The 27,905-nt window shown below is 49.7% G+C and overlaps 1 protein-coding gene across 2 annotated transcripts; it reads right to left on the reverse strand.

The window, feature by feature from the left end:
* Positions 1 to 446: 446 nt before the first annotated feature.
* LOC123030044 (phospholipid phosphatase 3-like) lies at positions 447 to 27,833 on the reverse strand. 2 transcript variants are annotated; one of them, XM_044443601.1, is made up of 6 exons: positions 26,889 to 27,833; positions 15,629 to 15,786; positions 14,639 to 14,919; positions 12,635 to 12,692; positions 8,733 to 8,909; positions 447 to 5,105 (listed from the first exon to the last, which is right to left on the reverse strand). In XM_044443601.1, exons 1-6 carry the CDS (start codon positions 27,070 to 27,072, stop codon positions 5,004 to 5,006), a joined length of 960 nt encoding a protein of 319 aa, XP_044299536.1. In that variant the 5' UTR covers positions 27,073 to 27,833; the 3' UTR covers positions 447 to 5,003. The 2 variants fall into 2 exon arrangements, with proteins under 2 accessions (XP_044299536.1, XP_044299537.1); XM_044443602.1 differs by lacking the exon at positions 447 to 5,105 and having other exon boundaries at positions 8,772 to 8,909; positions 12,504 to 12,692.
* Positions 27,834 to 27,905: the final 72 nt, after the last annotated feature.

A 27,905-nucleotide genomic window follows, 5' to 3' on the forward strand; every position in this document is an offset into this window, starting at 1 on the left:
ATACCTTTGCTCCCACACGGGGATGGATTAATAATTAAGCTAAGTACACAGAAGTGCAAGGCCAGACCAAGGTCCCACACTCCAGCTCCACAACTGCGTCTTGTTGCCTCCTGAGAGCCTCTCAGGAAACAAGTCTGTTTTAGCCCTCAGAAGGTCCCAAAAGAAGCATCAGGTGGTGGTTTCTGACTTCCTCTCTGAGTCTGGATTCTTGCTTAGGCTGCAGCTAAACACCCACTCACCTGTGAATGAGTCCCAGTGGGACTGATATTTCAGTAGACGCGTGTAAGGCGAGCGGTATTGGAAAAATCCACAGCCAGCTCAAATGACTTTGGATTTCTTTGACTCCAACCTGTGGATTCCACAGTAGACCAGCATTTTCTGAGTTGCATAGGTTGTATAGTCTGGTAGATGGAGGCGATTTGCACAAATTCACATTTGTAATAATGTACAGTAGCGCCAATGCGTGTTTATACAAATGGAATTAAATTATTATTATACAATCCTAAAAAATAAAAAAGCCAATTCCAGCAATAAATTGATGATATAATGAAAGGTATCTGACAATCTACAAAACAGTGTGTGAACATGCTTAACAAAACCTGCACACAATAGAGTTGTATTGAGTATAAGATGTTTGGTTTTAAATCTGGGGATGAGCAAAGGGGGTGGCTGAACCATGTGAACTCACCCCCTGCAGGGCCTCAACTTTGGCGGTTAAAAGGCTCTCAGTTGGAGAGCTGCTTCCAGCCAGGTTGGCTGTGCTGGGCTCAACGGACCAAGCCTCATACATCTCGCCATGCTGTCTCTGGCACACCCTTCAGCTGAAGACTGGATTCACACACCTTCCTAGGAAAATAGGACCTAGCAGAGAGCGGGGCATAGCAGGCTGTGGACAAAGGGAGAAGCTGGGATGGGGCTTCAGATAAGCAAACGGGGGCAATTAAACATGACCATGTTACCTCCACATGCACATTCAAAAACTGCTCTCGCCTTTGGCAAAAGGGCTGCCCTGATCATCAGAACCCCCAGATTTCAACGTTGTGGAGCCAACAGTGTATGCCAGCCCCCACATTCCCAGCTGGCATAGATCAAACAAATACATGCTTCTGGAGGAAGTGCAGTTTTTGCAGTTGCCTGGAAGAGGGCTTTTTTTCTGACAGGCGTGAAAGAAGATCCATCAGACGCAATGCCATCTAGGCAAACTAGATCTCCAGATCGCCAAAGCTGCTTGCTTTCGGGTTTTGAAGCACAGTCGGCTCTTCCAGACAAGGCTGTTAATGAGCACTCACCCTTCCTCTTACATGGGGTTTTGCAGGGGACCCAGAGAGCACCCTCTTTCACTTATAACTTTCTGAAGTTTTACTACTGTTGGCTTTTTAACAGATCCTGAAGTAGTCATACTTGGGGTAAACCTTTCGGGCCATGGGTACAGTGAGCAAGCTGAGAAATTGGTCTTGGCACCAAATGGCTGTCATAGGGGCTTTGGTTAGTCACAAAGCACAAATAACCTGCTGAAGATGCTGAGCACAAGGGAAGGTGGGTGTGAGTCCTTGGAGCCCACTGTTTCAGTTAGCCCTATTCTACAGGACTCCTAGTTGCTGGTATGAAAACAGAGAACTGAGAGTGTAGAACAACTGAAGCACGTGGAGGTGTCCGGGTGCATTGGCTCCTGCTGTACGATGTTGCCCACCCTCGAGTGAACGAATTGAAAACGGTGGAACTGCTGTTAAGGCCTGGATTTCAATGGGTATACTCTTAAGTAAGCAGGTCAGAGAAATCTGCAACAGATTCAATTGAAATCAGATCTTTATGCATCTGACCTGTGGATTCTGCAATGGAGCAGCATCTTCCCAGTTGTGCAGATTTCATGGACTTGTGGATGGCTTTTTTACTTTCTAGAATTATACACAAATTGTACAAAAATATAAAGGTTGCTGGGAAATAACCCAATCTATATGGCGTTAAAAATAAACAATGTTTTATACATCTCTGATATTTTTTCAACCTCTGCTGTGTAACTATCTTTTTTGTGTGCCCTTTGCTCATTGACTGTATCCTGAGCTAAGAAAAATTGATTGTGTGCCAGCAGAAATGTCATAAATTGTGGAGAAGTTTTCTGAAGGGGGGGAAATGGATCTGTCAATGAATAAACGAAATAAAGAATGCCTAATCATTCACAGAATACAGGTGGAACAGGTTAAACAAAATCCGTATAGCCTTAACTCTAAGTATGGCTAAATCTTGATTGATCCCCTGCCAATTTTCAGTAGGTGCAGGTAGAAAAATGTGCACCTGTAGCAGGGTGAGAAGAGTGTGAGGCCATGTGAGGGATGCCCCTTCGTTCTCTGTTGCTAACTCTGGATTTCCACTAGCAGAGTAATGTCATTCTAGGCAAAGTGTGTCCTTTCTTTTCTCCCAAGTCTTTTCTAGGCGTGCCTTCAAGTAAATACTTGTCTATAAAGCTGCAATCCTCTTATTGGTACTGACTCAGTTTTTGTTTGAATTAGAACCCCTGCAACCTCCCCCTCCCCCCCCCATTTTATTCTGCCGGCATAGCAGCACTCCAAAACTGAGCATAAACTGCCTCTGTTATCATTATTTCAGAAAGCTGACTGAGAGGTTAGCAGGGGTACAAACATACCGCCACTCCTTCCCTTGCGCTTCTCATGAGACCTGACTTTCTGCCAGTAGCTTCTTGGAGGCAGCCTCCTGCCTCAGGGTAGAACAAATTTGTGCATTATCAAAGGCTTGATGAGCCCTTCTGAGAAGCAGCAGCAGCTCTGGGAGCAGGTAATTTGGGGCAGAGCAGCAGCTAGAGGAGGGATTCTCCACTCTTCTCCCAAGCACAGCTTTCTGGTGGCAACCCCCCAGCTGCTTCCAGAGTTCTGCCCTCTTTACAGGGACTCCTAAGGTGGTCCCTGCCAAATCTTTGAGCCTTGGGATGAAGTGCTTCCTCCACTTGCCTCTTCTCCATCTCCAAAGTTGCCTTGGCAGCCAAGCTTCTGCACAAGTATGTCCCAAGTTAAGACCAAAGTTTGAAATAATAAACACTCAAGCAGAACCATTCCTCCCCTGCAGTTGTGCGTTGCTGAGGAAAGTTCATCAGGATGGTTGGAGAGACATTTCTCCTATTTCCCTTCCTATTGGGAAGAACCCCTCTTGAAAACTCTCTCGACAACCTAAGGACTCACTGCACCCCTTTCAAAGATTCGCGTGAGCAGAAGCAAGCAAACTGCCTAAGCCCAAACAGAATTTGGTACTTATTCTATAGATTAAGCTTACACATTTGTATCCAGTCAGACCTGTGTCAGTTCCGCAGAGCTAGAAACTGACTTGGGCACTGCAGTTTAAGAGGGGCCAGCCAAGCCACTCTTCTGCAGCAGCCCCCCTTATGGGCAAGGCTGCATTCTCCCTTTGGTACCAAGCTTGAGAGCAGCTTGCTGTGGGTTTTTAAGTGGACAGGTTCCCAAATGAGTGAACAGGAAATGGGGCAGGGAACCATTTGGTTCTACACTGGGACAAGTGGGACCTGCAACAGGCAGCTGCAATGTGGGGTGCTTCTGCCGAGGATCCCCCCCAGCAGCCCTCTCAACCTTTTCTTCCAGATGTTTTGGATTGCAGCTTCCATCACGCCTTGACCATTAGACATGCTGGCTTGGGCTGCTGCAGTTGAAGACTCAAACCACGGGAGGGCAGGAGGTTGGGGAGGGCTGCTCCATCCCTCCTGCCCATTGATCTATCTCTATCCCCTCCCCTCCCCATGCAGACAGCGTCCCTTGACCAGCCTTCCTTGGCTGATTTAGGAATTCTCCTCCTTTTGCATTCCCCCCCAGGCTTCCCCTGAGCCTGCCACTACCACTGTATAATTCACTACACAAGAACAAACTTTTGGATAATTGAAATCAGCATGCATAAATCTGTTCACTGCATCCATTCTGCTGCCTCCTCTAGCAGCTGGCAGAGGGACTTCAAAGGGAGGTGTGAATGGATGGAGGGAAAGGACATGTCCATAAGGACTGGAAGCCCACTTTTGCTTTAAATGCAAACGACTCTTGTCAAGAACCCATTCTGTGTCAGATACCAAACTCCCATGCCTGTGAAGTCACCAAAAATGAAACAACCCTGTCAACAGTACAGAGAAATGTTCTGAGCCCGGGTGCAGCCTGTTTTGGATTCCCAACCTGGTTTTGAAACCAGATGATTCTCAGTACCATTTATTCCATGGGTGTGCGTGTGTGTATGTGCATGTGTGTGTGCATGTGTGTGAACAATTCACATTATGGGGTGTGGGACAGAAAAGGCAAGGAAGGAGAGGGTTTGAGATACTTGGCAGCATTTGGCAACACCAGTGCAGTACATGAATCCACAGCCCACACTCCATGCTTTCGTAGACACTCTCCTCCTCTCATCTCCACCTTCAGTTCATTCCTTCATGTATCTGTTTCTGCTAAGCATGCAACTTCTTCTCAAGCAGCAGGGCTGCTTTGCTGGAATTGTCTGTGCTAGCAGTCCTCTTCCTAGCAGCACAGTCCAGGTACATAATACTTCAATGGCCAAATCATCCAATATCACTGAAGAGGAAGGGCAGGTCTTCCCGTAGACTAGCAGGAATAAAAAGATGGGATTCCCTCAGGAGCTTCCTCTGGGAGCACAGTCTAAAGAAAGCCCACACTTGTCATGTCTTCCGATGGAAAGGAAGCATACGAGGAACCGAAGAGTGTTCTCATGTGTTCAGTTCCAGGGGGGAACCAGACTGCCCTGTTCACACAGTGAGGAATCTTTGTTGCCCTACTGGGACATCACTCTCTTGGTGCTTCTAGCAATGCTGCAGCACGAGAGCAGGCAAAATCACTCCAGTGACCCCTAGCAGGTTGTAGTTTTCTATCTGGAGATGATGCAGTCAGCATGGCGATGCATGCTGGGCCCTGAGCACTAGGGGTCCAGGTTGCTGCAGCTGACAAAACAGAGGACCCCAACTCTCCCCCGGCAGTCCCCAACATCCTCTAGCAGTTCGTGTGGTCGTCTGACCTGGGTGTGATCTTGCTGGATGGAGGTAAGTGGGGAAGCTGGTACTTGTCCTGGAACATACTGGAAACATGGAAGGCCTGAAAGAGGAAAGAGGAGAAAGACAGTCTGTAAGGCTTGGTTGCACCACCCTACCTTGCTCCTGAGACGTAATAGCTGAGAAGTCACAGCAGATGGGATACGCTTCTTTCCCTCTGACTCTACCAGTTCTGGCCACAATGCACAATCTAGACTTCCCCAACCTAGGTTCTCCAGATGTTTAGGATTACAGCTCTTAGCATTCTTGGCCATTGGCCCTGCTGGCTGGGGCTTATGGGAGTTGAAGACCAAAACATCCAGAGCATGCCTAGCTGGAAAGGCAAGTAATCTCACCAGGGAGGCTGCATATGGCTTCCTAGGAGAGTCTGCCTGCTGAACCCATTGAAGAACTGGCCTAGCAGATCGACAAAGAACAGAAGCTATGAATCCAGAAGTCCTGAGTTCAAACCTTACCTTGGTTGTTAATTCTCAGATACTAGTAACACAGCTCAGACTTTCATCCTAATTCCAAAGCTAAGAAAGAGCTTAAAAGCTACCTGTATTGCTTTTTTCCAAGGAAAACCAAATTTCCAAGTGAGGGTAGCATGTAAGTGCTTTGGAAAGATATCTAGAGTTGAAAACCTGGCACAGTTGTGTTCATAAAAGCAATCGAGCTAAGTGACTGGATTTAACTTGACCATCAACAGCCCTTGTTTTGTAACTTGATTTGTTTATAACTTGATTTCTCTTATGCACATTGAGATACTAGAATGCAATTTAGCACAAATGTTCAGGTCACAAGTCTATGCTTCAGTCCTGTAATACCAATTTAACCTGTATACTTGATTTAAAGGACAGAGAACTCACGTTGAAACAAAAGCATGCACACTCTCACAAAATTTCTCACTCTAAAGTTTGTAAATCACCTCGGTTCACCCCCTTCTCAAACTGCAGGGTGTGGGGAGCCAGTGGGGAAGGAAAGTTTATTCCACTTCTATTTGTAAGATCTGTGTTTTGAAAGAATCCAGGAAGTTTTATTTATTTTATTTATTTATTAAAACATTTCTATGCTGCCCCATTCGCCGAAGCCTCGGGGCGGCTCACAACATAGATTAAAATACAAGAGATAACTATAACACTCTCTCTCTCTCTCTCTCTCTCTCTCTCTCTCTCTATATATATATATATATATATATATATAATAAGTCTTATAAATAAGTTATTATATATAAAATAATATATTTTATATATAATATAATTATATTTATTATATATAAAATAAGTCTTGTAAATAATAAGTTTGGCACATTGACCAGGCCACTCTCCCCAGGGTGTGTCCCAGAGGCACTGCATTGCCCGCGAAGATCTGCCAGGCTGCCCGCAAATCTCCCTGCCAAGGAAACATGCAGCTTTCACTCTCCGGCCACCACAAGGGAGAAGGGAAACGGACGGTGAGGAGCGCAGGCTGCTGCCACTGCTGTTTCCTTCTGCAAGGCATGAGCTGTGTGGATGGAGAGGGTAATTCAGCCCAGCCCAGCCTGCACCTGCAACGTGCTCAGCTGGGTGGTGGGGGAAAGAGGCAGGACTGCAGTGGAGCCCAAGACACTTTCTCAAACCGCCAATTGTATCTGCCAGTGCGAAAGCAGGGGGGGGGGGGGGAGCACTCTTGGACTAGGACTTGGTGGGAAAGGCAGAGGTGCAAAAAATGATGCAGATGTAATTTTGCCCCCAAAAGGTAACCGTGCTGTGGGGGGCATCATAATGTTGCACACGGGCCAGAAATTCAACCTGTGGCCTTTGCAAGCCCTGCCAAATTCCTTCTCTGGCGTGTGACTTTTCTTTAAGGTACTGCTTACCTGCATATTCTCAGGCGTTTCTCAGTAGGCACATGAATGAGAAACCTCCTTTGGTTTAAAAAAATGAAAGCTGAGAATCCTGGAGACCAAAGCTATGCACAGCTAATCCTTAGTTAATCTCACTAAGTCCAACAGAATTTGTGCTGAATTCTGGACCAGGAATGCACAGCAAAAATGGCAGCACTGACTTTTAGGTTATGCCCACCTTGCTTAACAGTTTGCTTTTCTGTCCTTGGAGCTTGATCTTGTTACATTCATTGCTAATGGGCGCTTCGCCCAATTGGCCCAGCCCAAGGGGGCTGGTTAGGCAAAGAGGAAAAATTGCTTGCAAGTATCACCTCCTCCACTTACATCTCCTTTAGCTACACCTACTCAGGACCCCATCCCTCCAATCTGAGACTATGCCTCTTCTTCAAAGAAAACTGTATTATAGAAGAAGAGTACCTACAAGCACATGCAGAGTGCCATTTCCTCCCCACTTAACAACTGCAGCTTCCCCCCACACACAGAGATTTAAGAAGGGCTTCTTCCCAGACGTCTACTTCGCCATTTCCTTTTCAGAACCCCCCCTCCCCCCGCCTTCAGCTCCATTATTGGCTTCTACTGAACATGGTCCAAAAGGATTTTAAAAAAACCTTCCAAAATACTCGACAGCCACATGTCCATCAATGACTAAAGCTGTGTGTGTAAGTACATGATTCATCAGACTCCCTCCCTTTCATCAGCCTTCAAGAAGCCAGTCTTCCTTTCCAGTGACCGATAGGATTACGGATAGCTCGGATGCCTTGACTCAGTTCCCAGTTCCTGTAGCCAGCGTGCTGGGTGGCGGCGTCAGCAGGACATCTCAGCTCAAGGGTTCTGCACCGCCTCCCCCTTTGCTATAGTGGAAGCCGGTGGGTGGGGCTGGAATCCCACAGCCAGGGTAGGAAGCTGAAGGATTTCCTCCCAGTCGCCTGCACACAATGCTGCCAAGGGTGTGCACTTCCTTAGTGTTTCCTGGCAGACTGCACCAAACCCCACTGAGCGGACCCTTCCTAACTATTCCGTGTCTCCTCTTCCCAGCCACCATCCTGTCATCCCAGCCGAGCTCCACACGGTGCTGTGGAGCAGGAAAAGGGCACCTTTCCTGGGGCATGTTAACTTAAGCAACAGGGAACCCCACCCCCTCCAACATAAAGGATGACAGAGGAGAAACAGCAAAACTTAGAAGGCCAAGTACAACAGAAAGGGCCTTTTTGGCAGTGGCCTCACACTTCTGGGATGGGTTGCCTTCAGGGGGTATACTTGGCTCCATCATTGCAGGCTTTTCAGAAGGCCCCACGACTGTTTAGTCTAGCCTTCACCTTTATCAGGCTAGACTGTAACTGCAGTAGTGCTGTAGGTTCTGACTTAGGTGGGCGTTCGCTGATTCTTGTAACATTTGCCATATTATATGCATTTTAATATTGCACATTGCCTTGCAAAGGCTCCTATTCTGAAAGCCAGCCTAGAAATATTTTAAATAAATTAAATGAGAATAACCCCAATAGTCTATGAATACTGTGGATCAGAGGATCCCCCCCAAAAACCTGGCCCAGTCGCTTATGAAACTAACAAAAATTAACTCCAGGTCTAACACCCATCATTCTTAACCATTAACCATGATAGCTGGGGCCTATGGAAGCTGTGGTACCAGATAAGAGAAGAATGTTCATATTCTACAGCCTGGTAAGGATCTGTCTAGATGTCTCTCTCCCACATTCTTCACCCAAAAGTCAAATGACCCTGTACTTCCACCACTCAAATCAAGCAGCTGGGACAGCATCAGATAGGCAAATGAAGGTTGGAACTCACCACCCAGTAAGCCACGACGGCCCCTTGTAGCAGCCCTACAACCACATCAGAGGGATGGTGCCGATAGTCAGAGATGCGGGTCAGCCCCGTGTATATCGCCAGCATCAGCAGCACAAACTGGACCAGCGGACGTAGTGTTCGAGCACCCTGCCAGGTGAACCGGGCCTGCAGGTAGAACTGGGGGGTGGTCAGAAAAACAGAATGCAGTGAACAGAATGCTGGCAAAAAGTTTTGCCCAGCCTCCCCCAACTTAGTGACCTCCATCATTCCCAGGCAGCCGTGACCATTGGGATCTACACGGGCCCTAGTCTAGAAGGAAAGCGGGACCTTTCAGAGCAGCAAGTGAGACAGCCTGTGAACCTAAGGCAGAGATCACCCTCCCGACTATCGAAGGGTAAAGGGGCTATGTGGGATTACGGAGACTAAGGAGGTTTAACCAAGAGTGTGTGGAAAGCAACCATGTTAAGCCTAGCAAGGAATCCCATGGGATCTTAAAGATGAACACATTTACTCTGGCATGAAAATTCACCAGCAATGAAGAATGAGAGGCTAAGACCCATTGCTGCCTAGTTGACAGGAATGGAGGATCTGGAGCGTGCTCTGAATTTCAACTCAGCCAGGAATACGACTGGGTTACCTGGGCCCTGTATTGCAGGGTTGTGGTAAGGATAACATGGAGTAACCCTGTCCAGAGCTCCGAGAAAGCAGGGCAAGGTATACATGTGGTAATAAGTAACTGCCTGCTCTGCCAGATGCATAGACAGTCTACTTTTTAGATATGTTCCTTTTCATCTTGCCTTGTAAAACTAAGTGATCTTCCACCAGACTCAAGTGTATATGTATTTCCCAGATGTTCACAGTGAAGTCTTGAAGACCAGTATCATGCAGAAACTAAGAGGGTGAGCTGTGAACCAGGAATGCCTCCCACTCAAATCTTCTTTTTCCCATAAATTCCTCAGTCAAGCCACTCTTGCAGCCTTGCCTGGAGCTTGTTCACTCATGATGGTGGGAAATTGTGGGTTATCTAAGCTATAATTTGCTGGGTTACACGCTGCTGCTTCTTTATATAATCAAGCCCTAAGCAGCTTTATCAGAGGTTGTTTCTGATGTGCAAAACATGTCTGCTGTTGCATCTGATATCCAGGCACTACATGTTATTCGCGAGTTAGATTACCCACAGCTAACCATAATCCTTATCTGTAGACTGCTTAACCTATAGTGATACAGTGATACGATAGGTTTGCATATCATGAAGCACTCCCCATTGGGCCAGTTGGGAGTTAATTATGCAAAGCGGAAGCAGCATGCACCCAACACATAACCTACAATTTGCCACAGTTACATGCAGACCAGGTCAATGTGGCTGTTTCACAAACTTGGGTGGCTGGAGCTGTTTCACAGGTCAGAGGTTTGAGGACAGTTTTCACAAACCTGGTGCCTTGCAGATGATTTGGACTACAACTCACAGCACTCCTAACCACTGGCCATGTTCACTGGGGCTAACAGGACTTAAAAACCTCTCATATTCTGAGGGTGTCCAGTCAGGGAAAGCTATTACAGGAAAACCAGACAGACAGACTACACTTGAGCTGCACACCCCCCCCTGCCCCCCGCCACATCCTGGCACTACAGCCACCCAGAAGGGAACAGGCTTTGTTGGGATGCCGCTGTAATCTCTTTTCTAAATATAGGCAGGTCAATGACGCAACGTGAGTCAGTTTCTCAGGAGCTACAACAATAGCAGATAGAGGAAAAGTTGGAATGGGCTTGACAAGCCAAAGTCCCAAATAAGTTCCCCAAAACAGCATCTCTCGCACGGGATTGCTCAGAACCCTTTCCCACAGGCCACAGGCGCCGTACTGTGTCCATTCCTGAAAGCTCATAAGACCAACTGCTCCAAGGCCTTTTAGTAATTAAGCCATGCCCAATGCTTTCCACAGGAAGGTCATACCCTAAGAAGGAATTGTGGTAGAAATGGGGTATTAAGGAACTGCACCATGAGACAAAAGCCTTGGGTTCCTTTTCTTAGATCTAGTTAGCCTTCCCCCAACCTGGTGTCCTCCAGCCACATTAGACTACAAATCCCATCACTCCCAGCTGCTAGGAGCACTGGCTGTGCTGTCTGGGAACAATGGGAGTTCCAGTCCAACACTGCTGGAAGGCACCAGGCTGGGTAAGGCAGAACTAAATTATCCGTATTTCCTCATCTCCCCAAACAAAGATAAAGGGCATCTCTGCCAACATTTCACAGGAGAGACTAAGGCTGGCTCTTCTGCCGTTCTGGCACGTGTGTGATCATGCAGCTGGGTCTACTCACAAGGAGTACAAGCTCTCCCCACGCCACAGAAACACCACTGAAGGGCGCCTCCACTGCTGTGCAAATGTGTTCTGGCACAGTGCCCTCTGGGCCCATTGGAGAGCAAAGAGGGAGTCTGTTCCTTCTTGCCAATGCACAGGATTTGAGCAACATCGTTTTAGGACCAGGATGTTTCTCCACAGATCAAAATAAACCCTGCATTTGAAATGACTGGCCGCACATCCAGGCACACATCAGCATTCAAGGTGCATGCATTTACTTGCGCACAAGGACCAGGGAGATGCAGCTGCCCTCACTTTAGAAAGCTGGGGATGAGCTTGACACCTGAACACACCTAACCTGAGCAGCCTTTATAAAGGGCAAGCCCTGAATGCCATGAACAGGCAAAAAGCCCCAGTGATTCGGCAGGTGCAGCAGGCTCCAGACGAGAGGGTCTTCTCCCTGGTCAGCCAGTGGAATGCACGACAACACGGAGCTTGGCCTGATAGAACCAAGACATCTCCTGCCCCTAACTATTTTGCTTTAATTATCCTTGGAATTCTTCACACAACCAGGATTTAAATTTAGGTAGCTTGGTCAACAGTGGAAATTAGCCCCCTTAACTTCCTTTTCCTGCCCCAGTGGAAAAGGTCCAAAGCTTCTAGATGCCTTCCTTGGCTTGTCGCCTGGCCCATTTCCCCTCCAGGATCCTGATCATCTCGATCCCCTTCACTGACTATTCACTTTCCAACTTAGTCACATCACAAACATTGCTGCTTAAGAAATAACAAATTGGATACACTGGCGGGGCTTGCCCTGGGATTGCACTTTGGAGAGGGTGCTGAGTTTTGTGTGGGTGATGCTCGGCTGTGCACTCCCAGCTATGATTCTCAGGTTTCTGGGGAAAGCAGAGAATAATGAAACCAGATTATGATTGTGGTTTAGATATGTTCCTTGGCCAGGATGGACAGCAGAGCACCCGATAATCACCTGCCAACTCTGGAAAGGGAGCTGAAAGGCTCCTTCACAATTTCTAGCCAATAAACATCTAGACCAGCCTTCCACAACCATATCAGCTTGGGAATGATAGGAGCTGTAGTCCAACACACAGGGGCACCAGGTTGGGGAAAGCTGGTCTAGAAGCCCAGTTTAATGTAATCAGTGGGACAGGAATGCGAAAAAAGGCACTGCTAGCTTTCACAGAGTTGCTGCTGCAGCTCCGTGTGACTGCAAACGGTATTTCCATCCCTTTACGGGATTTTGTGGTAGCTAGGATGGCTTGCCCTACTAGACAGGGCTTCTGGGGCTTATCTCACACATCCAGGCAGCCACAGCAAAATGAACCTGTGCCCAGGCTCCCCCATATGGCAAAGCACCCACATGATATGGCTTCTCGTAAGAGGGCATCAGCATCCGCCACACCAAGGCAAAGCTCAGGGACAAACATTGCTGGAACAGTGGAGGGATCCGCTCACCCCGACAGCATAAGGCTGCTTCTTTGTGCAGCTGTGCACACGTGCCTCAGGCCTTGTGACTCACAAGGGGGCCAGAAACATGGCCGGCATGACCCCACTGAAGACTCGTAAGCTCCGGCACAGGGACTTACCACCAGATACATCATGGTATACATGGCAAAGGAGGCATGGCCAGAGTAGAAGGACTTTCTGGAAAGAAAAGGACATGCTTTGTTTGAGTTGGGAGCATGGGAGATTACAGAAGCAACAGCTAGATTATTATCCCAGTGAGTTTGGCTCACAGACCCCTGACAACCCCAGCCTTGCAGTCTGTTAGCTACACTCCTGCAGACCCCCTTCACTCCTGTTGCACCAAACGGGTCCCTTTGCCATCAGGAGTTACGAATGTCTAGAAGTGATGGGCCAATAACAGCTGGCGGGCCAACCCTGCCCGATGTGATGGGCTTGCTTGCGTGTCCAGAGAAGGCACCGTCCAGAGAAAGCCATCCATGCATGGAGCCCACTGAATGAAAGGCAGCGATGAGTGCTCACTTACCCCTCCTCCAGCAAGATCTAGGTATCCCCAGCTTCCGCAGGAAAGAGAGCTAAGTCTGGGGAGAGGACTCTATTTAATTAGGGACCACAGCTAGCTGACAGCAAACCTATAAACATTGCTGTTGGAAGTGTCTTGGCACAGAGAGCAGGGCTGGAGGGGAGAGGCTGGAAGGAGGTTCCCTATAGGCAGATGGGGCGGAGCTCTGCCCTCCTTGCCCATGGGCCTGTTGGGCCGTGAAAATGAAACTCCTCTTCTCATTCTTTCTACATGCTGGGATAGCGCCGTTCAACCTGCTGCCATCGCTTCCAGTCCAGACGGGGTAAGCCACCTGCACTCTTACTGTGCCCTTCAGCTTATTCGCCAGGAGGCCTCGCCTCCATCCCATCTCAATCCCTCCAGAGCTGAGAAAAACAAGTTAGCACAGCATCTCTGGCCAAGGGCCAGAGGGAAGGACTAGAACCAATGCATAGAACGCACAAGGGGGGAAATCTTGGCCGAACATTAGGAGAAGCTTTGCTATGGTGAGAGACACTTTTCCCAGGAGCTCAGGCAGGGGCAGTCCAAACCGTTTCACTAACACAGGGTCCACTTCCTTTCTTACTGACCAGACCAGCGGGACTGACAGCAACTGAGCGGTGCCTCCTGCGATTCTTCCACCCAGGGTCTGGGCATGGAGCACATCTAATGTGTCACATGCTACTTTACCGGCACAACCAGAAAAACACTGCTGTTCCACACAATGGCTCCGGCTGGCTCCAGCCTCAGCGATATATAAGGACTGCCCTGCAGGGTCCAGACGGAGGGAGGTCCACCTGGGTCAGCATGTGGTCTGCAACAGCACGAAGACTGATATCTTGGAGAAGTGTGTCTCAAGGGATGCAGGGGAGGGCCCTCCTCTTGTGTTACTCTCTCTTGCATCCGGCACTTGGAGGTATGGCACTTCCATTTTAGCTGGCAGGATTCTCACGGCTAACTCTTCAAACCCATTTGATGTTCATCTCTAAGGCACCAAAATCTTTCCCCTTCCCCTTTCTAGGGATATCCTGGCTCAAAGTCTCCACCGTCATCATTTCCCCAGATCAGCTGCTCTCTCCCCTCACAGGACAAAGCCAGCATGGTGGAGTGGCTGGAGGGCTGGACTGGAACCTGGGCCATCTGGGTTCTGGCCCCCATTTGGCTGTGAGGGTCACCAGGTGGGTGATTTTGGCCCAGTCACTGACCCTCGGCTTAACCCACTTCACAGGATTAGTGTAAGGATAAAATGGGAAGGAGTATTTTGGAGTCGCCTTAGGTTCCTTCCAGCAAAACAGGAGGGATGTAAATAAAGAACGAACCCTGGGGAGATGATGACGTGGTGAACCTTGGAGACAAAAGTGGAAAGGAAACAAAGGGAAATGCCACCATGCCAGAAGTATGGCACTGCACTGTATGAGATGCAAAAAGCACAGCGGGAGGCTGGTCCGCTCGTGAAGTTTCTTGCAAGGTGCCTGGCATTGCACATGCCATTTCTCGCAAGCCTGCTGCTTGCTGCTTCTAGGCTGTCCCCAGGGAGCACTGATTTTCCAACAGTGTGGGGAGGGGGGACTTCTTCAATACACACCTAGCCTCTCTTTCCAAAGAGGCGCCACCAGTGCAGACATAGTCCTCCAGGTATCCATCTTTGCAGTTGAAATGAGTGAGGTTCGGCTGACACGCTGCCAGGAAGTATGGGCGGAGGCGACCCACAGCAGTCTTGGCCACGTTGGTGAGCGACTGGCCCACAGTGCAGCCAAAAAGGAAGGCTCCCACTTCCTTGTACAGGGCAACCACATAAGGGTTGGGGACTGTGGACCGTGAACCTTGGGGCAGGTTGTGCACACGGAAGCTTTCGCCAAGGATGATCTGTGTTGGAAAAGAAGCAGAGAAGCTGGCCTGCAAGCAATTCCAGTGCCGGTCGGGGGGCATTTCTCTTTGATTGTTAGCAGCAGGTCCCACTGCCCCAATCAACAGGGCACAAAGCCAGCCCTGAGCTTGTGAGTGAGAAGCAAGATTGGAAAAGATCTGCCTGAATGGGCACGTGGGTATAGCAAGCTTCCACAGAGTATAGTTTATGGCCTAGATGTGACAGAATGTTTGAGGTCCGGAAGAAAGTTCCCCCTCTGAACCAGGCTCAACTGTTGTGCTGGATCTGGCAATGTGTACTTTGTGAAGGGGAGATGGGGAGCAATCTCTGCTGAAGGAAAATGGAAGGGGCCCCTGCAGGGCACAGTCCTAATGATATGCCCTGTGGGGCCATGCTACAAACAGGTGCAGGGAACTGGCACAAGCACCCGTGGCAGAAAGCAGGCCACGGGCACTGCCACGCTCCCTAAGACAGCCTTCCCGACTTGTTTCAGTTCCTGCCTGCTCCAATGGGAGGCGCTCAGGAACATCCATACAGCAGGAGGCTGGGGAAGGCTGCCGTAGGGTCCAAGGAGGGACATCTGTTGGGGGACTTTCCCAGCCTCAGAGGTGACCCTCGAAACATCATGCAAAGGGGTGCCTTGAGCCGGAAGCAGTGCCCAGCACCCTGTGCCAATGCACATCCTCCCTCCCCCGTGCAAGAACTCACCATGAGAGCAGCAATGAGGACCCCCACCGTGATGAGCACCAGGTCGCTAATGGTCTCAACGTGCTGCAGCGGGTAGCTGATGCTGCTGTCGTTGCAGAAGAAGCCGCGGCGTACGGGGGGGATGATATTAATCTCACAGACAAGGAACGGGATGGAAGCTGCAGCGACAGGACAGGACAGGACAAAATCTGCTCAGCTGTGGAAAGGGAACAGCTCTGAGGTCACCATGCTCTTCTGGTGCAAGGCTGCAGGACAGCAGCTAGACCAGGTCCACAGAACCTGGAGCTTTGGAGAGCATGGAGCCGATCTGACAGACAGATGGACAGGTGCAGACAGACATTGCTCATGAGCAAGAAACAGAAACCAGGATGCGGGTGAAGCAAACTGGGGCTGGCTTGATTCTCAGGGGCTGATTTCACTGGTGGCCAGAAGCAGCTTTAGAGCTTCTAAGTGAATCCTGATACTTTCTCCTGGATAAGCAAATTGCTACCACTGGTTCCTGTGGGGAGATGTAAGATGTTGCCCTTAGGGATGCACCTCCCTTCAGTGTTTGAACCTGCATAGCCAACAGGGAGGGAGCACTGTGCAAGGCTGTCCACAGATCATACAGAGACATACTGCCCACACTCCGGGTCCCTTGCGATACCGATGAGCATAACATTTGCCATGAAGACAAACATTTGGCTGGTGGATACGGAAGCGGCTATTCCATATTCACACAGTACTCCCCCCAGTTCTTCGAAGTACTTTATATACATTGGCTGCAGTCACATGTAACACTACTGCACAGTTTGCCACTAAGAGGATGTGCCACAGGACACTGCAGGCTTGCACTCACTCCTCTTCTGGGGCAGCAGAGATTAGAGGCTTCTGCTTTCGACTGACCACAACCGAGCGTGCCACCCAGTCCTCAAACTGCGAATGATCTTAACTATTGTCTATTGAAACAAAGCAGCTCCATAAACTATGGCTTGAGGTTAGCTTGCTTCAACTAATCATAGTTAAGGCTGACCACAATTTATCTGGAGTGTGCTGTTCACAGTTGGACGGATGCTCCCTCCAGCGCAGCCCACTTGCCGTGGCAACATAATTTTGCAACTATTTCCACAGCTGCAAGAATCAGATACATTTTAAATGCCAGCCAAGATCTGCAAGATGCTGAATTTTGTATCTAGTTCTGTATGTCTCTTGCACAACTGTCTCCGGGTTTGATACAGACAGTCAAGGTCATCCACCACTGAATGATTTGACTTTGGGTCTCTCTGCTTTCTGGGATAAAGCAATATCTTTCTCCCAACCCTCACCCCCCACTCTTAAGACAGCACTTAAGACAGCATTCCTGTGTTTGTCTTCATTCAGAAGAACTAAGCAAGCAGATGTCATCTTTCTGGAGTGGCGGGTCTGGTATCACCCTCACTACGTTCAATCGAAATCTACATTTCCTTCCCAGCTCTAAATGGAGGAAAACATTTCTCCAAATCTGCAGCTAAAAAACACAACTGTATGCATTACTGACAGGCTGGCATCCATGACCTCACCAAGAAACCTCCTACTCCAGTGCCAGGAGCAGTTTAGTACCTACTCAGAAATTAAATAAGGTTCAAATGAATAGGGGGGAAAAGAGTTCTTTGAAAAGGAAACTTGGCAAAATGGTCAGCTAACCTGAGCCATGGGGGAGGGTGAAGGGACAAAGGCAGAACTGGAATTTGTTTCATGGAATTATACTTCTGGATATTCATACTGCAAAGCCAAGGGGAAGCAAGCTCAAACCACCACCACGGAGCCTGACACCACTGTTCTCTGCCTCTGTGTCCACACCTGCCATTCTCTTTTAAGATTAGGTTTGTTTTCACCCAGTGACACTTTCCTTGCTGCGGTTCATCATTTGCAGAAAAAGCCACCTCGGTGACCAGCTGTTGCCGAAGGCTCTTAGCAGCACCCAGCAGCCCTCCAAGTTGTTGGAGCAGAAACCCCAGGTGCTTCTCCTTCCACCTTTAGCTGGCACTAGGCCTTCTTCTACCACATCCATGTTGGGAGGACTTGGAGGCTGCAGGAGGTGTGGACACAGAGGCAGAGAGCAGCGGCCTGCAGAAGAAAGATTTCTGGGCACCAGGTGTGGGAAGGGAGCAGATTTGCGCCTACCATGCTCAGCCAAAGGGATGAGCATTGAGCTCCCAAAACTTGGCTCTGGAAGGATAGAGATGGCTGCAGAAGGGAAAGCACCAGCTAAGCCTGCAAAAATTAAGTCCTCCTTCCACACTCATCAGATTCCCCAGTAAGATTAAAGGATGCCAGCCACATACAGGGCATTGGAATGTGAAACCGAGCTGGGAAGCCCTGAGGCATGAGCACAGTGTTTCAGTCCTGGCTCTTTCTGCTCCAGAGCCCTGGCATACATTTGCTGGGGCACAGCATGTCATTTGTCCCAGCAATGAGGTCTTGGCACAAAGAATCCCCACCCTACCCTGAAGGATGTACCAGCTACCACACCCAGGGCTGGTCCCCAGGCAACAGCAGGAACCAGCAAAGAACTTTCCAAAGGAATCCCATCAGTACACGCATATGGAAAGCCTCGACTGAGATCAGTTATACAGGCAACGTTGGCACATAAACCAACTGCAATGGGAGGCCTCATCAGTTGACTGAATGTCCCATTAGCTGGTACTGAGAGACCTTTCACACATTTGTCTGGTGTATCATAACGAACAAGAGACCTTGTGGATCACAGCTGACCTATTTGGTATGCATGTATATATTGCAGCTAGAGAGGAAACATACTGTGTCAGCTATTAGGAAAATGTTAGAAACCAGCCTTTCCCATACTGGGGCTCTCCTGCTGTGCTGGACTGCAACTTCCAACATTCCCAGTCAGCACAACGAATGACCAGTGGACCATTTTCTGTCAGTGCATCATGGAGCATTATTTGTACTCCCAAGTGACTAATTCCAACTCCCCCCGCCATGTGAACAGGAGAGGATCATCGTGCTGAAACTGCTATGCAACCGGATCACCGGGATCCAATTCCCATCCGAGCTGCGGGGTCCTCTTAACAGCAGGGAGTGCTGGACAAAGAGTGCAACAACAGTGGCGGCGTGGGAAGCCTAATGCCTTGACTGACCACAGGGCTGCCCAGGAGGCCTTGGGCAAGTCACTTCCTTGCCCTCTGCTTAGGTCCATCTCCTGCCCTCCCGCAGCATGGAGGAGTATACATGTATAATAAACAAACATGCTTGCAGGTGAGTGGATGCCTTCTCCGGTCCCATGAGGGGCGTGCTCACTGGGCCAAGTTGCATGGACAGCTGGGGCAGCGGAGCCGCCAAGGCAGAGAATGCCACAGGCCAAGACAAGCAGGGCTTCCCAGTCAACCAGCAGGTGTGTTTAGTGACTGATTAGCAGATAAACAGTCAAGTACTGTGAATTGTGACAGGTCCCAAGAGCAGCTTTTAACGTGCAGATGAAGGAGGTTACACTGGGACAAAGAGAATCCTTTCAGCAGTGTTTCCTGTAACATGAGAGCCTGCAGGAAGTTTGTTTAGCAGAGGAATGTAGCCATTTACTTAACTAGCTAGTGCTGAGTTCCTGAGTGGGGCTTCGAGCAGATCAGCGGCTGTGCCAGCCATGTTTTGAGCGACGGAGCCACAGCAGGGGGGACCAAGAGCCACGTGCGGCTCCGGAGCCGCGGGTTGCCGACCCCTGGCCTGGAGGAACATGTAGCCTACTACAGCCTGCTTCTTCACAGAGATGCGGGAAGTTGTGCAGTGAGTCAGCTCCTTCCTGGGAGGGGACTGAATAGGGCAGGCTCCCCCAGCCTGGCATTGTCCAGATGCAGGCAGGGGATGATGGGAGTTGCAGTCCAGCACATCTGCAGGGAGCTGGGTTGGAGAAAGCGTGGCTGGGGTTAGGGACGCCAGGACCACATGCTTCCAGGCAGCTCTGAAATCTGTGAATTGACTTCGTCTTGCTGCTGCTTCCGAAGAACCACTTGGCTGAGAAGTGTACAAGAACACGCACCACCAGTCGTAGCTGTGCAAGCAGGGAAATCTCTCAGTACTTCTAAGGTGCCGCAGACTGCTAACCATTCCAGAAACATTTCTTCCTTCTTGCTTTTTTCAGGTCTTGCTTGGCAGCTCAGAAAACTTTCCAGGTTGCCACAATTAGCCCCTCGCTTGGAACCATCGCCCCCAGCTCACCTTATATGGTGTTTCAGCCCTCCTGTGCACGCAGATCTTCCCTGGCACTCGGAGAGGCTATTAATACACATGGCTCTTGGCTGCTTCGAGGCATTCCCACAGCCTTCCCACCTTGGCCTCCTGCCCAAGATGCTCTGGTCTGGATAGGCAGTGGGCTGGTAGAGGGGGACAACCAGCCTGTGGGTTCCGGGGACTGGCTGCTGGAATTTGGTGACCAGGGTGGCCCTGTGGCCTTTGTCACAGAAGGCCACCCGGACCAGCTCTGGTTTCAAGAGCACCGTGAGAACTGCTGTCATCACCGATTAACACAGGAGCAGCAGGCAGCACAGGCAGGCACTGGGTCACCCAGCCACAATCTCGCCCTCTGAGGTGCAACGTGCCACATTCCTCTTTCAATTAGAGTCATAAGGTCTAGAGTGCCATTTCTACATACACATCAGTATATACCAATTTCATGCAAATTAATTCCTCTCTTTGGTAGGTGCCCCTCCCCACACCCAGGCACATTTATTTATTTCTGGGCACCACCAGGTAAAGCCACGACGTGCCACTCGCAATGAGCAGCAAATCCGGCACTGCCAGGCTCCAAGTCGTTTGGATGCTGTTCCGCAGTACTCGCACGGCATGGAGGGCAGCTGCTGTGTGCCAGGTGCTGGCTTAGGCTGCCGTGTGGGCTTCCCAGAGGTCTCTGGCCGGCCGCTGCTGGGCACAGAACCGTTTCCGAAACCCGTCCACAAAAGCCTGCCCAGGGCAACAGCTTCTGGACTTCATGGCGCATGACAGGGGGCTATTCCCTCATGGAACAACGCCAGTGTGCCTATTTTCATCTGACATATGCCCAGGAGTATGAACATCTTTTTCTATCTCTGGGGTGTTTATTAAGGATCTATTCCAAATTCCTAGCTGGGGCACAAGAGAAACCATAATTTTAGAACAAATAAAGCCCTGGTTTTATATTAAGCCTGGGGACTGAAGACTCTAGGGAGACATTGGTAGTTAGCCAATGTATACTCTATGAAAGCACTAGACATTTTGGTGCTTGAAATGGAAAACCCAAATCTCCCTAAAATACGCAGTTTAAGATGAACTATAATCAGCTAGACAGAAGCAGGCAACTTATGGCCCTCCAGATGTTTTAGCCTATAGCTCCCATCAACAAAAGTCAGTCTAACCAATAGTATGATAGGAATTGTAGCCTTTGAGATGCTTTGACCTACAAGTTGATCCTCCCTGAACTAGGACATCTTCCTGCACGGATTTAATCAAAATGAATAGGAGCTGCCCTGAATGTGATAGGTTATGCTTCTTGGTTCAAATTTGTTTCTTAGCAGTGTTAAAAGTTCCCAAAATGGCCCACCTTGCCTTACCTCTGGTGGTCTGTCCTTTGAGTTGCATTCGAAGTGGCTAATCTGTGTGGCCCCACCAAGTAGCTTGGCCCCATCTAAAAGGTTCCTTTCCATAGCTCTTAGCTGGCTGAATCAACATGTCCAATACCTTTTGTACTGGGAAATTCTGCTCCATGTTAGGGGCTCACAGCCAAGTCTGTACTTTCAGGTGGCCTTCCAAGACCTGTGTATGTGGTGCTGTGGTTTCCTATTGACATAAAATTCCTACTACATATTTAGTTAGTTTTACTGGCCATGTGTTAACTTGGTACAGCAATGTTTACTGCTGTGATCATTTTAATGGCTATTAGATTAATATTTTGGTAGACTTTTGTAGTATTACTTATAATTTTCATTTGTATTGTTCCTTTTAATGGAAATTGCCTCATTAAGGCCATTTGTCCCAAAAGATGGTCTATAAATATCTTAAATATCAATAGGCCATTTTGGGGCATTCAGAGATGCCCATGCCTGTGCTTGCTAATTTTAATTGAGGAGCAAACTTATTTCTGTAAGGGCAAAGTGGAACCACTGACTCTCTCTACCTTGTCCTGTGTAAAGTGGGCAGAAAAGACAGCAATCACTGCTGTCCTTTGGGAAACAGTCTTTTGTTCTTTGGGAAGCAGGTATTTTCTCTCCCACACACACAAACTTCCTGTCTTTTTCTGCTTTTAATATTTCCAGCAAATGTGCCAGAGGCCTGCTTGTGCTTCCTGGAATCAACGGCAGCCTGCCCACATTTGTATAAACAACTGAAAATGCCATATGCAAAATCACACTATTGGTTCCTGCTAGCTTGGCACTATCTACCCCAGTCTTCCCCAACATGGTACCTCCCAGATGTGTTGACTACAGCTCCCAACACCCCAGCCAGCCCTTGCTTTCTGGGGATAATGGTAACTATGGTGCAGTGCACCTGGAGGCCTACCCTGACCAGCTCTCCAGGAAAGTTTCTTTCCCAGGCCTGCTATCCAAGAACCTCTGAAATAGACATGCCAAGGATTTACATGCTGGCGTCTCTGCAAAGCACCTGCTGTCTCACAGGGCTCCAGTCCCCGCACTGCCCCTGAAGCTAAAAAAGAGTTGGGTGGCTGTGCATGTACACGTGCATGATCTGAACTGGGAATTAAGCTCTCAACGCCGGTGCAGGCAAAAATGATCCAGACAGACAGCTCACTATTTCGAAGCAGTGCTTCAAAATGGGGGAGCACATGAGCCTGCATACGCACAGGCAGAACACCAACAAAATCTAGATGCTGGCTGACAGCAGGCTGCCTCTGTATAAATCTGAGCTGGTAAAAGAATTTTTCATTAATTAATTGCCACCTGTTATCTGATGAAAATGCATTCAACAGTCAACATTTAGTTGATACTTGGCTGAAGCCCCGAAACAAAGACATGAAGTGGAAGAAAAGTCAGATAACATTTATGACTTAAACTTTTCCATTGATAGGTAAGAAAAGGCTGGCACAATTGTCGTCATTCCCTAGCGCAGTAAGTCACCAGAATCAAAATAAACCAGCATGCCCTAGAGAGCGCACTGTACTGATGAATGAACACAAATATTAACCGAAGAATTTGCTAAGAATTTACTAAGTAGTTCATAGTCCTGGTATAAGCATTTCCCAATCTATTCCTTTTCTCATGGCATGAACTCAGGTATGCCTTCTCTAGCTGCCCCTCACCTCACCAAATGAGGCAAGGCAGGTAGCTACAGGAAAGAAGTGGTGCCTTTTGATTTTCCTTGACATTTTAGGGATAGTGTGTGTGCGTGCACCCGTGCGCACACATGCGTGTGTGCTTTTAGCTCTTAGCACTTTTATTCTGTAGCTGGCTTTATTTTAGGGTTCATGATATACAATCATAGAATACTACAGTTGGAAGGGGCCATGAAGGCCCCTCTCAGTCTGCTCATGGTTATTGTTTTTTTGCTATTTCGTATTTTAGACCAGGGGTCCTCAAACCTTTTCAACAGGGGGCCAGTTGAAAGGTGGCGACGGTGGGTACGGGCCAGTGAGGTGGTGGGCGCGCACGGTGAGGCAGCGGCTCGCTCGCTCAAAGATCTCCAAGTGAGTCCAAAACAACCTCCGAGCGAGCGAGCCACTGCCTCACCACACATGTGGCGAGGTGACGGCGAGTGCACGCATGGCGGGGTGGGCAGCGGCGGGCGCAGGGAGTCCAAAACCTCTGAGGCGGGCCGGATAAATGGGCATAGTGGGCCGGTCCCGGCCCAGAGGCCCTAGTTTGAGGACCCATGTTTTAGACATTTAATTTGTATGCTGCTGATAAAAGTTCAGTTATTTGGTGGCTGCAAATGTAAATAAATTAAATAAATTGCTGTACAAAGCCAATACTTCAAAGGATGCTGTTGGACAGCAACTTCTATCAGCCCACACCAGTGGTGGGGATGATGGAAGCTGCCAGTCACCAGCATTTGGAGAACCACCTGGTGCATGTCTTTGCCTTGGCGATCTGCTTTCTCATTTGCAACAGTGGACACTAAGACTTCCTGACTTTGTGGGGTTAACGGCCAAAAAGGTAATGGAAGCTCTCTAAACATTATAAAGCACTGTATAACTGCTAATTATTAGTATTCCAAACAGATTACCTTTAACAGGCAGACACCTCTTGAGAGACAGCCTTCCTCAAACTCAGTTGAAACTGTTATCTCTACAGTGGCAACGAGTGTAGAAACAATTCCTTCCTTTTGTCCCAATTCCTTTCTCCTCCCTTTTGCTCTCTTGTGCACGCGCGTACACACACACACAGACACACAGACACACACACAGCGTCTCAACTGGTTTCTCAATTTGTGGTGCGCTATTTCATGTTTTTTTAAAAATGGCCACTTTTAAAATAATCGATGATTTCTGATCCCTGCTGGGTTTCACTCAAGGGCTTTCCTATCCTGGGGCACTCCAGAGCTCCAATCCCATCAGCCCCAGCCAGCCTGTTCAATGGCCAGGAATGCGAGGGGTTGTAGTTCGGCACATCTGGAGGGAATCGTGCTGAGGCCGGCTGGCTTAGGGCAGCAGCAGAACACGAAGGGGAAAGTGCGCAGAGCTGTCCTCCTCCCGTCATGCTGCGCCTAGAAAAGGGGATTTCACATTCTTCCCACCTGGCACCTTGTCCTGCTGTTTCCACCCAGCGCAAGCTCCCCTGCCAAGTGGAGTAGAAAAGCACACGCACCCTGCCTGCCATGGGGCCACTGCCCCCCCCATGCTGTTGCCACTTCCCTGCTCCCTGCCCCCCCCCCCCGCCCAGTCTCTCTGTGGATCCACTCCGAGCAGGCATCCCGGCTCTCGGCAAAGCTGCGCTGGCTAGCAGAGTGGCCAGTGCACCCCTTCAGGCAGTTGGCCAGGCCCAAGCAGCTAGCTCTGCGTGTGTCCTTCCTTAGAGCCTGGCACTGTGGGAGGAACTGGTTTGCCTGGAGATCACCCATGGTCCAGCATCCCCACAGGGCCTGGCGCTGGGGCCTGGCCTGGCTACCTGAAGATGCATGCCAGGCATTTTTCCAGCCAGCAGCAGCAATGGGATGGGGAAATGGGGGGGGGAGACCCCCCCACAGTTGGTGTGTGTCGGTGGACATGAAGGCAGGCACGTGGTGGCAGCAGGTCCTCCCGGCAGGGCCAGGACGGCATGTTCACTGCTGCTCGTGCTCTGCCACGTGCGGTAGAGCCCTGGCTTCGTGAGAGGACCAGCCCAGTTCCAATCTCCACCACCTCACCTTCCCATCTGTCCCCCGTATCCAAACACCTCCCTCCAGCTCAGCACCACCCTTGTCCTTCTCTTGACCTCTGCTCCAAGTTGCTTCCTGCTGGAACAATGCCAGAAGGCAATTAAAAAACAAGGGAAAAGCAGGAACGTCAGTGTACGGGCCTGACTGGGACTGAAATGCTTCCCCCAGAGCCATGCTGGTTTCCCCTGAATGCCTGTATGGATTCACCAACGTCCTTGAGCACAGAGATGGTGCTAGATTCAAAATCTCATCAGCTCTAAACAACATAGCCAATGGTCAGGGATGATGGGAGCTGCAATCCAACGCATCCGAAGTTGGGGAAGCTGGCTTTAAGGTTTGGAGTTGTGCTTTAGCAACCCATGCCTGGGACAATGGCTCTGCCATAACAATCCATTTAATTTGGATCACAAAAATGATTCTGATGGAATAGGCATAAGGCAAGGAATTCTCAGCCAATTGTTCCCCTGGGCCTAGATTTGTTCTGCCACCTTAAATGGTGACCAAAATCAACTGCTGCAGAAAAAGATATCCCAGGGGCCCCCTCCCCATCAATTCTCCCTAATGCCAGTGCAGGGTGTGGATGGCATTTGCAGGGGAGGACTGGTGAGTGAGAAGTGGAGTTTCAACTGAACTCCCACCCACTAATTCTTCTCTACACCTTCTTGGGACTGCTAACTCTATCACCAAAAACAAGCCCAGAGAGGAAGAAAGCAAGCCTGGCGGAGGGTGCCCTCCCACCCACCAATTTCTCCTGAAGATTTCCTCACCTCTCAAGCTTAATTAATCCAGAAGCACCCATTTGTGGGTACAGCATAAAGCAGCTCCCTCACCTTGCCTCAAGGCAAAGGCATCTCTCCTCCAGGGCCGGATGGTTTGGTGCCTAAAAAGACATCTTTATCAACTGTGCTAAAATTCCTGCCAGGTGCAACTAGGTGCAACCATTCCGTCAGGAATGCACCCACGTGGCAGATCTGATACTCTTTTGCACGCAGGGTTGAGTCTCACTCGGCATCACATGGGCATGCAATGGAGCAGCCAGTGAATGGTCACTCGCTATCATCCCTCCTGCTGCATCCATGTGGCCCCAGACAGCAAGAAGGAAAAGGCATGGCCACCAAGTCATGAGCTGCTTTCCTAAGAGCAGCCTCTGGCAGAGAAACTCGAGGGTAAAAGGGAGGAAGGAAACTTTGCTGCTAGCAAGTCTCACTGCTTGTCCCCAGGCAAATAATGACGTATTCTTATTAAAGCCACATTAAAGATATGGGAGACGTGATTCTGTCCAGGCCCTGGGTTCCCCCACCCAGCCAAAAATAGCTGTTCTGCACTGCACTGTCCTGCCCTGCCGTGTCCCACCCACCACCTCAGTACTTTCTGGATTAAATGAATATTTTCGCAGAAATTTTCCCTGCATACTAATTTCTGGTTCGCCAAACTGGCAGTTTGGCACACTTATTTGGAGCAACTGGCTACCTTGTATCATAACAAGCTGGCTGCTTTAGCATACCTAATACATAAATATCAGAGCACTAAAATAAAATACCAAGCTATGAATTGCAACACACGCTACATATTAAGCAATTGCACGTTAGGAGGATTAGAGTTGCCCAACCTTTGTCTGGATCCAGGCTTTCAGCCTAAAAAGCCTAACTGGTGTACCCAGCAGATTCCCACTTTGCTGTGCTTTGCATGGATGAAATAGTAGGAGAGGACAGACACCCATCCACCCTTTGGCAAAGTACATGGAGGAGGATGGTCCACCACCGCCCTTGGTCAGAGGTAACTTTTCTTACTCGCAAGACGTTTCCCTTGTCCCATTAACAGCAGAAATCCAGTCAGGTTTTTCCTGGCAGGGGCAGAAATCGCCCCTTTGTGAGCGGCTGGCTGAATTCACCCTGTGTTTTGTATGTTTCTATCCTCTCCCTCACCCGCTTCTTGCCCCACTCACCTACAAGGAAGCAGAAGATATCCAAAGCCACCCAGGTCTTCTTTATGGGGCTTCTCTGAGTGGTCACATTACCACCATCCAACCCTCTTGAGCTCCGCACAGTCACCTGGACATTTCCATCTTTGGGCTCTCCCAAACTCTGCTGTGGCACAACTTTCAGAAGTCCGGCACACTCTGTTGGCATGATCTTTTCAAGTCAACTTGCCACTGCGGGGTCAGGTTACTCAGCCCTTTGGCAAATCCAGCCTCCAGAGCCTGGGTTCCCAGGTGGAGAGGAGCTTGACTGTTTCCTGGAGCGCAGTGAGGAAGGATCCAGAATTCTAGCCCTTCGTGTGGGTTGGAGGACAGGGCGAAATCCAGCCGTTGAGCACCGGGATGGAGAAGGTAATAAATCTCGGTTCCAGCTTGACAAGTCCAGGAGGAGAGTGGCAATATCCCTCTGGAATCCAGGCCTGTGAGTTGTGGGGAGGGGAGGGGAGGGGCGGGGAGGGGCAGGCAGCCTGACAAGGAACGCAAACGGACAAGCGCACAAACGTAGCTTTTTCCCCCCAAGAAACGTACGGAGGAATATTCCCAGCCCTGAGAATGGGGGTGGGGAGCAGCCCTGCCGGAGGGCAGACTGCCCGGGGTTGCCTTGGGAGGACCCCCCGGAGATTCCGCCCCCTTCTAGAGGCGTGGAAGAGGAGAGGGCAAAGTACAAGCCAGGGGGCGGCCAGCGAGTGTCCCAGCAGCTCGGATGCCGCCCCCACCGCGGCGGGGAGCCGCGCAGCTCTGCTCAGTCTCTCTCTCGCAGCCGGTGGTGGTGGGAGGCGCGGAACCGTTCCAAGGCGTGGGCAGCCAGTGGGAGGCGGTTGCCTCGGGGCAGAGACCCAGCGCGCCCTTGAGGCGAGAAAGCAAACTGACCCGCCGGGTATCTACTCACACGGTGTCTCTCGTCGCGGATGCTCCCGAGCTCCGTCGTGCCGCTTTCCCTTTTTCTCCGGGCACACGGTCACCGCTCCGCCCTCTGCCCCGCAG

Source organism: Varanus komodoensis, unplaced genomic scaffold (assembly GCF_004798865.1).
Source record: "Varanus komodoensis strain SLA01 unplaced genomic scaffold, ASM479886v1 scaffold42, whole genome shotgun sequence".
NCBI classification, from domain to species: domain Eukaryota; kingdom Metazoa; phylum Chordata; class Lepidosauria; order Squamata; family Varanidae; genus Varanus; species Varanus komodoensis.